At 46.6% G+C, this 10,291-nt stretch overlaps 1 protein-coding gene and 1 pseudogene across 1 annotated transcript; one reads left to right on the top strand and one right to left on the bottom strand.

Moving 5' to 3' along the window:
• Positions 1-3,816: 3,816 nt before the first annotated feature.
• Positions 3,817-5,114, bottom strand: LOC146210092 (uncharacterized). Its single transcript, XM_084581868.1, has one exon. The coding sequence runs from the start codon at positions 5,056-5,058 to the stop codon at positions 3,817-3,819; it is 1,242 nt and encodes a 413-aa protein (XP_084437994.1). The 5' UTR covers positions 5,059-5,114.
• Positions 5,115-7,210: 2,096 nt separating this feature from the next.
• LOC146210091 (uncharacterized) lies at positions 7,211-9,411 on the top strand (annotated as a pseudogene).
• Positions 9,412-10,291: the final 880 nt, after the last annotated feature.

The following is a 10,291-nucleotide window of genomic DNA, read 5'->3' as shown; positions in this document are numbered from 1 at the left end:
AGTCATAGTGCCGTATTTCAGCCGTCTTTCAAGCACGGTAACTGGCAAATCGTGAACATAATGGATTACGGGACCTGATATCCAGAGGCCGTAGCGCTGCCGAGTGCGGAAACGGAGACAGTCGCTGAGGCGCTGGTAGAGATGTTCTCTCGATCTGGAGTCCCTAACGAAGTTGTAAGCGACTGGGGCTACTATGTAACTTCCGACTTGATGAAGAAGGCCGCCAGACTTCTCTCCACACGTTAGCTTCACACGACGCCGTACCACCCCATTGCCAACAGGATGGTCGAGAAATTTAACGGCGCCCTGAAATTAATGGTGCAGAGATTGTGCGCCGAAGAGCCTAGAGATTGGGACTGCTACTTATTTATTTATTTTAGTTACCCTCTTGGCCAGGTGGGCATTATAGAGGGAAGTGGGACTTGGCAAAAAAAAAGGAGGGGAGGAAAGAACATGGGTACATGGCATTGTAGGTTATGAAGGCAAATGATGTTTACAATGCAGAATTCACACAATAAAATAACAACAGCAAACAAAACAAATTATACAGGTGCAAATTATTGAATGCATAAATACAGGATAGGGTGAAAAAAAAATCAATGACGCACACGATATCGCATACAAACAGCAACACTCGATAAACAAAAAAAAAAGGAAGCAGATAAGAAGTCGCGTACAACGCGCATGATCGCTGGAAGGCCAAATTACACAACTTAACCTATAAAGCTATGGAACTAAAATAGATATTACAATCAATCGTTGCTGCACAGTACACACAGCTTTCTTTTAAATTCATCGACATTGTCAGCAAGCACCAGCGGTTCAGGCAGGCAGTTCCACTCCGTTGCTGTTTTGGGTAAAAATGAATATTGATAAGATGCAGTTCGAAAATGAGGTATTCCTACTTTGCAAGAGTTATCGATGCATAAGGAGACGTATTCAGTTCAGTTCAGTTCAGTTCAGTTTTATTCCTTAAAGGCCCCCATTTCAGGGGGTGTTACATAAGGGGTGGGATTACATTTGTAGTGAGGAAAACAAACAGCGATGGTAATTTAACATTGAAGGTGATCTGTTACGCGTTCTTGAAAAGCAGATGTTGAAGCGATGGCGACGATGTCATGGGGTAGGCCGTTCCAGTCCGTGGCTGCTCGAAGAAACAACGAAGCTGAAAACGTAGCAGTGCGTGATAGCGGGCGGGCAACTTGAAGGGGATGACTGGTGCGGTGAGATATGCGTGATGCGGTGGTGACATACGATGCTTGATTGAGAGGAGAATAAAAGCATTTGTGATAAAGGGTGAGGCTAGCAATGCGACGACGTAAAGAGAGGGGTGGCAGTCCGGATGTAGCTTTCAAGGATGAAACACTGACGTCATATGAGTATGAGGAATGAATGAATCGGGCAGCACGATTCTGCACAGCTTCCAATGCGGTGATTAGATATGCTTGATGTGGGCTCCAGATGGGGAATGCATATTCTAATTTGGGTCTTATAAGTGATTTATACGCGAGCAATTTAACATGTGGTGGGGCAAGACGAAGGTGACGTTTTAGAAAACCGAGTGTTTTGTTTGATGCTGAAATGATGTTACCGACATGAACCTGCCATGATAGATTAGAAGAGAGAGTGACTCCTAGATATTTATATGATTGTACTTGCTCAATCTGTGTGTTAGAAATTGAATAATGAAAAAGATATGGATTGTGACGACGAGTGAAGGACATGAGTTTACATTTACTAGGATTGAGGGACATTAGCCAGTTATTACACCAATTTAGTACGTTGTTAAGCTCTGTCTGAAGAGTGTATTGATCGTGACAGTTATTAATGGTGCGGTAAATAACACAATCATCTGCGAAAATTCGAATACTACAGGAAACATGCAGGGGCAAGTCGTTAATATATATTAAGAATAGGAGGGGACCGAGGACAGAACCTTGTGGGACGCCTGAAGTAACCGGGAGAGATGTAGACAGATGGCCGTTAATATAGACTGACTGAGAACGGTTAGTTAGGAATTCTTCAATCCATTTGAGAATATTAGGGGGTAGGTTCAGCTTTGGGAGTTTTAGTAATAGCCGGCGGTGGGGAACCTTATCAAAAGCTCTGGCGAAATCAAGAAAGATGGTGTCGGTCTGCATATTACGTTCTAGATTAGTGTGCAAGTCGTGAAGGAAAAGCGCTAGTTGGGTTTCGCAAGAGAGGCCCTTACGAAACCCGTGTTGTGAAGGGTGAAAAAAATGGTTTCGGTCCAAGAAGTTTACGATTTGTGAGTAGATGACATGTTCCATGATTTTACAAGGCACACTAGTCAATGAAATGGGGCGGTAATTCAAGGGCGAGTCTCTGTTACCTGATTTGTAGACTGGAATGACCTTCCCCGTTTTCCAATCAAGAGGCAAAATTCCTGAGGAAAGTGACTGTGAGAAAATGAGACATAAATATGATGCACAAATTGATTCCACATTTTTCAATAGTTTTGAATTAATCAGGTCCATACCAGCTGATGATGAAAGTTTCATTTTATGAATTATGGATGAAATGCCTTCTTCGACGAACGTGACTGCCGGCATGGGGGTTTCTAAGTTAAAGGGTGGTAATTGGGAAGGTGCGTCGAGTTCGGTAGTGAACACAGATGCGAATGCATGGTTAAATATTTCTGCGCAATCATGGTCAGTCACCGCTTCATGTGAATCATTCGTCAGTTTAATATCGGGAGGATGTGTTGGGTTTAAAACTTGCCAGAATTGCTTGGGGTTTCTTATAAGTAAGTTTGGTAAGTCATTGTGATAAAATGAGTACTTGGCGTTACGAACAGAAAGTAGGTATGATTTTTCGGCCTCGAAGTATTTTTCCCCTGCGGCAGGCGTGTCGTTTCGTTTGGCGGTACGAAACAATCGTTTCTTTTTGTTTTCGAGTCGTTTTAAGAGCTGGGTAAACCATGGCGATTAGTATGAAAGGTAATCCTTGGTACGAACATATTAGTGAGATGATTTAATTTGTTCTTGAATATCAGCCAGTTTTCATGAATTGAGCGAGTGTGAAATGCGGATACGTATTCAGGAAAAAAGGTGCTAAGTTCTTCAGTTATTGTATTATAGTTACCCTTATCGTAGAGTTGTATCGTTTTATCGGATGTCTGTTTTTGAGTCGAGGTAAATGAGAATAAAGCATGCATGGCTTTGTGATCGCTGATTTCAGGAAGGTAACTGATGAATGATACATTCTCGGGGCTGCTTGTTAGTATCAGGTCGAGCGTGTTTGCTGATTCTCGTGAGACACGGGTTGGTTGGGAAATTAATTGAGTGAGGTTAAAATTTAAACAGACATCGATGAAGTTCTTCGCCTCTGCATGACACGTTATTGTGGAACTAGCTATGTTCTGCCAATCAATATCCGAGTAGTTAAAATCACCAAAAAGAAGAATACGGGCATTTGGATATGTGAAAACAAGTTTATGAAGGATGTTGTTCAGATGACGTGGGAAGTCTGGATTAGCCTGGGGGGGCCTGTAGCAAACGCCAAGCAGAACTGTTACGGGGGGAGCGCGACAGATGAGCCATATGGCTTCAATGTCGGATGCGACGTCAACAACAGAGCATGATATGCCTCGATGAATGGCAACGAGAACACCGCCCCCCCCCCCGTTTGCCTTTTCGATCGTTTCGATACACTTCGTAGTTGGGTAAATCGGCCAAAATTTCCGCATCCGTTACGTCACTATTTAGCCAAGTTTCTGTTAGTATTAGTATGTTGCTCCCGGATGACGACATGATGTTTGATATGAGTTCGCGCTTTGGAAGAAGACTACGGATGTTAGTGAATATTGTCGAAAACGAGAGAGCATTGTGCGGTGGAGCGGGTCGACGATTTGTTAAAGTTTTGTGACGGGGCAATTGCTATTTCCTTAACGGCTTGGGATGATGCGTCAAATACGTAGCGTTTTGAGCCGATGCGCAGGGTTTTGAAGAGCAGGGAGTACTTGTTAGAATTGGCAAACGCTAGCAACTGTTTACGCGCTTGTCGAACGGTGCGGGAGAAGTCCTCTCCGATACTGTAGTTTGTGTCTTTCAATTTACGGCCATTTGATAACAGTGCGTCTTTGGTTTTATGAGATAGGAATTTTACGATTACGGGACAAATTCGGTCGGCTGAATGATTTCCGAGGCGATGCGCTATTTCAATGTCGTTAGGTTCCAAGGTTATATCAAGATTATTGCGGCAAACATCAATGACTAGTTTTTCTGACTCAGCCCACGTTTCAGCGCTAGCAGGATCAGGGATGCCATAGAAAATAAGGTTATTCCGACGTGATTGGTTTTCCGCGTCATCCAGGCGTGTTTCTAGTTCTTTAATCTTTTTAGCTTGGTCAATTGTGGTTGACTGCATTATTTCAATATCGTTTTTGAGGTGAAGAAGTGTTTGGTAATGCGTTTCGAGATCGGCCATTCGTTTGTCTAGGCTTGCTATGGTTTGATCTGTTGTGTTCAGCTGTGTTTTGAGGCCCTGTATTTCCGTAATCAACAGGGTCTGTCCCGCGTTTAGCTTCTGTAGTTCAGCGAGTACAGCAGCGTTGCCCTCAGGACCAGGGTTAGTCTCAACGTCACCTGATAACATGAGCAAGGAATGAATTACGTGAGCACACTCGACGGCAATGGCGACACAGCAGTGCGGGCTCGGAAACTGCACCAAGATATAATTACTGGATTTTTTAGCGAAGAGGGCATACGGTGTACTGACCTGCATCGCAAAGGTAAGCGGATTAGGTGGCTGCGCTGTGGTGCAGTCACCGAGCCCACGAAGCGGTGTCAGCGGGTGAAGCTCTTTTATACATGTTGGCATTGTTGCTGATGTCGATGTGGCCATCCATGGTACTGTGATTTCCGGTGTGTGTAGCTCCTCTGGCGGCATATCCAGTAGGGACGAGAGCGGGGGTGGATGGCAGGAGCCAGGGTCATCTCCAGTGTACGGCAGTGCGCACACCGATGGCGCCCCCGTAGACAGGCCTGCCAGGGACGGCAGCAGTAGGCTGGCAAATGCGAGGACGGTCGTCTGCATCGCAAAGGTAAGCGGATTAGGTGGCTGCGCTGTGGTGCAGTCACCGAGCCCACCCACGTATGCCGGTGATGTTATAAGTGAATTTTTCAGCGTTAGATTATTGTGACACATTTTAAAGAAAAGGCACAAGCGGGAGATTTTTCTGCGTCGCAACAAAGGTTCTAATGACAATGTGTGCTTCATGGGTACGTTACACTTGATAAACCCCCATAGTCCCCGAGAATGAAACGTGCAGCGCGATTTTGAAGGGACTCTAGAGCATTAGTTAATAATTCTGTGTGGGGCTCCCACACTGACGCAGCATACTCCAGTTTTGAACAGACGAGTGATTTATAAAGTAGTTTCACAGATGATGGTGCCATAGAAAAATTACGTTTAATATAGCCTAGCATGCGGTTAGCATTTGTGATAATGGAAATAATGTGCTCATTCCAAATTAGGTTTGATGCGACAATAACGCCAAGATATTTATAGGATTTTACTGATGTTAATGATGCACCTTTAAGGTTAGATGAAATAGGACAATAAATGCCGCGACAAAAAAAGCGCTATAATTTGCATCTAGTCGTGTTAAGTGTCATATTCCATGCAAAGTACCAGTCAGAAACAGCATCCAGATCAGCTTGAAGTACACTTAGATCATTAGTAGTTTTTACTGAGCAATATAGGACACAATCATCGGCAAAGAGTTGTTGTTAGGCAGATCGTTTACGTGAAACTGCCGCAGCCTCAGAACAAATAAAACACCTCTGTATCAATGGCTTCTCACTCTCCCTTCTCTACCGGCTTTCCTGCTACTTCAAGAAACACGCCACACTCATAACATCCCTGGGTACCGTGGACTGCACACCCCCAACACTACCGAACCCCTCGTTTCCTCTTTCATCCGTAAAGACCTCAAGTTCGAACACATCGAAGTCTCGACCGTGCTACAACCCTATCTCATTGCTTTCGTATTTTATCCCTCACCAAAACAGCGCCCTATAGGCTTCCTCAATCTCTACAACAGACCCACCGAATACTGTCTTTTCAAACCACTCTTCTCTTTCACTGCATCCCTAGCTCCCACCAACGAGCTGCTACTGGCAGGAGATTTCAATGCCCCGCACGTCAGCTGGGGCTACCCGACTACCTTACGGCGTGGCCGCATACTTCACACACACATTACGCAGAATCACTTCACCATACTCAACACTCCTGACACACCCATACGCACAGGCACAAGCACACAAAAACTGTCCACCCCTGACCTCGCGCTCTTCCTACGCTCCACACACATCACCTGGCAAAGCACGGACACACAGCTCCTCAGCGATCACTATATCATTCTGTTATCTCTCGATCTCTCTACGCCACCGGAAAATTACCTGACACCTCACAAACTGAGAATTCCGCAAAATCCGCACTTCCACCTCATCCCAAGCTCCACCATATTCAGATTGGTTGCAATCTCTTTATTCGGCGCGACAATCTGCAACTACGACAGAAAAGTCTTCTGCGCCCACTGTAACTCCTGACCCACACCTAATCCGCCTGTGGAAGCGGCGCAAGCGACTCCTTAGAAGAAGCAGACAACAGCCACACAACCTCCAACTAGAAGAAACACTAGACCGACTACACTCTGACATAACACACTATTGTTCGACCCTTGAGGCATCTAACTGGGATAAAGTTTGTAACCGCATCAATGGCACCCTCCACCAAAAATCCACCTGGCATCTCCTCCGCTCCCTTCTCGGTCCCCAACCCCACCCCACCCCCACTATCGATAAATTTCCATCCCTGCTAGGTCCCGCTCAAATCGAGCAGACTCTTGCGAACCTCTACATTCCTCCACCTTTTCTATCAACCTATCCAGCTTACAAAGGCGCCTATCTCGACAAACCTTTCTCAACGAGCTTGATTTTGCTCTCGCACAAAATTCCCGCTCCTCGACCCCAGGCGAGGATCTCGTCACCTACACTCTTCTTCGAAACCTTCCCGACCCCGACAAAGAAACTCTTCTTTCTTATATCAACGAACACTGGTCCGAGGGCACTTTTCCCGACGAGTGGAAATCCTCGACCATTGTCCTTATTCCGAAGCCAGGTAAACCGTCTACTCTCCAAAACCTTCGTCCCTTACCTCATGTGTGGGAAAGACTATGGAACGGATGGTTATGACCCGCTTTCAGGAGCATCTCGACGCCATCGACTTCTTTCCTCACACCCCAATCGGGTTCCGTTCTCACGTCTCGACGCAAGAACTTTTCCTCCTCCTCGAACACACATTCCTCCAGCACCCTCAGCTCAGGTACATGTCTTGGTCACAGTTGACGTTCGCAAGGCAATCGACAACATCAGTCATAACCACATGCTCGACTCCAATCAGCACACTAACTGCGGGCATAACACATATACTTATCTCCGTAACTTTTTGCAGAACAGGACGGCCCAGTTTCGACTACAGGATACTCTTATTGAACCAATCGCCCTAACACGTGGCACTCCACAAGGGGCTGTGCTTTCCCCGACTCTCTTTAACATCGGCATGACCGCACTAGCCAGAAAGCTCACCTCCATCCCCAATCTGCATCGTATATTTTACGCTGATGACATCACACTCTGGTGCATCCGCGGGTCCCCCGGAGATGTCGAAAACACGCTACAGCAAGGCCATGACCTCATCTCCTCTTTTCTTTCTAACACCTGACTTCAACCAGCACCGGAAAAATCCGAACTCCTTTTCCTCACGCATACACAATATCAACGCTCCACCCAGTCACTCATATCACTACACATCGATAACCAACCAATACCCCGAGTCAATTCATGCCGGGTTCTCGGTATGCACCTTCACACGAAACAAAGCACGCCCTCCGTTCAACAGGCCATTAACACATGTCATTAAGTTACTCACTTGGTTCGGCGGGTAGTTAAGCGCCATGCTGGACTAAGCGAGTCACGTGCCACGCAGCTAGCACACGCCTTGGCCCTAAACAAAATCCTCTACTACGTACCTTACCTTAAACTTACACAGCAACACTTTACCAAGCTCAGTGCCGCACTCAACACTCTATAAAAAGCCGCACTGCATCTCTCAGTTCACACGTCCAACCAACGACTCTGCGAAACAGGCCTTTTCCTGCCTCTTCCTGCGCTCATCAACCTCCATCGGGAGCGCCAGCTAGCCCGCTTGCCCGGAGCGCAACAGGGTCGATGGATTCTGCGGGAGGCTGGAATACCCCCAATTGATCTTCCTCTCCACATCCCCGCTCATGCACTTCCTTCTAACCTCCGTATTGCACCCATCCCTCGGCACATGCAGCCGGGGCTACATGACGGTCGTCGACAGGCACAAGCTACCCACCACAACCCTCCTTTCTCTACGTATTCATACGGTGGCGTACACAGGCGCTTCACGCCTTTCAGACACTGGCACCGGCGCATATGTCATCCATTCCCTGCATCTTCCGGACCCCATATGCCACACGTGTGGACCTTTTAGCAACCCTCCCTGCTCAATCACACTTGAAATCACGCCCATCGTGCACGCCACTCAGACATTCGTGCAAATGCCCTCCACAAACAATTACATTATATACACGGACTCACAAAACGCTCTTCGATCCATCCACAACCGCACCATACCCGTTGACTTACAAGACAGTCTCGATGAGGCCCTCTTCGCCTTACGCCCAGCCACTGTCACTCTAAAGTGGATCCCTGGTCATTCAGGGATCGCCGGAAATAAGCTGTGTAATCAGATCGCCCGCGATTTCTATAACCGGGCTCCGGTGATCCCCTCGATCAGCCCACCGACAAGTGACGAGGCATACGCTCTAAAACACACCCTGAAAGAGCACTATACGCCGCTAAAGGAAGATTTTGTCCGTCTTCCGGCGCCCCACCCAGCTCTCACTATCCCCCAAGCCAGAGTCGATCCTCCGTAAAATTAAATCAAATACCCTCTTTACCCCGGCGCGCCTCTCCCGTTATCCCATGCGAGCTGACCCCTCGTGCCCTAACTGCCCCTCCATCTACGCGAATCTTGAACACTGTTTAAAAAAGGGGATTGCGCTAAAAAAGACACGGACGAGAAGAGGACATGGACGGGCGCAATCGTCCTTCGCAATCGCAATCGGCGCAATCGTCCGTGTCTTTTTTTAGCGCAATCCCCTTTTTTAAGTATGTATGACCGACTAGCCCAACAACGTGCTCTCTTGAACACTGTCTTTTCCTCTGTCCTGCCGCCATACAATCCTCACACTATCCTTACCCCCCACCTGTATCCTGGCGTGCCTGGCTGGAATCTTCTTCACCGAAGGACCAACTAGCCTTGGTACAACAGGCAGCCGACCTGTTGGACGCTTAATTTGAGTCCTGAATAAAATGCATTACTACTACTACTACTACTACTGTAAATCAGAAATAAAAGAGGGCCAAGCACAGATCCTTGTGGGACACCTGAAGTTACAAGGACTGACGAGGAGAGGTAGCCATTAGCGCGAACAAACTGCGAGCAATTAGTTAAAAAAGCATTCAATCCATTATAGTAAGTTGTCAATATTAAGCATGCTCAATTTATACTGTGAGACACTTTATCAAAAGCACGACAAAAATCTAAATATATGCAGTCAATTTCATACCCACTGTCAAGTGAAGAATGTATATCATTTACGAATGCCACTAACTGTGTTTCACATGAAAAATGTTCTCTAAAACCATATTGAAGAGGCGAAAAAAATGACGGAGATTTTAAAAAGGTGGCTAGGTGTGAAAAAATGACGCGTTCCATTATTTTGCAAGATACAGAAGTTAGAGATATTGGTCGATAGTTGTCGATATTGTCGATAGCGCCGTTGCTCTTCGCCTACTGGGAAGAACAGCACGGAAATCTCGGCTCTTCGCCCTTTGAGTTGTTAAATGGACGACAAGTGGTAGGCCCAATGGCCATTTTAAAGGACCTTTGGACTAACCACCAGCTCGAGGAGGAAGCAGAGACAACGCATAAGCATGCTTTCGTCCTCCGAAATTGCCTGAAAGAGACATGCAGGCTAGCGCACTAGGTGCTTTAAAGGCCGGTACCTGCTACGCGAAGATGCACAACTGAAAAACCAAAGGAAGCCTATTCGATCCTGGAGACAAGATCCTGATTTTTATGCCCACCGACAAAAATAAGCTACTACTTCAGTGGAAGGGGGCTTCGAGATCAAGAAAAAAGAAGGCGAAGCAGACTGGGTAATCGAGACAGC

The sequence above is a fragment of the Amblyomma maculatum genome, chromosome 1, assembly GCF_055883805.1.
Source record: "Amblyomma maculatum isolate TAMU_Amacu chromosome 1, ASM5588380v1, whole genome shotgun sequence".
Taxonomy (NCBI): Eukaryota; Metazoa; Arthropoda; class Arachnida; order Ixodida; family Ixodidae; genus Amblyomma; species Amblyomma maculatum.
Note: the sequence above shows the minus strand (reverse complement) of the source record. Positions and strands in the feature narration are given on the sequence as shown.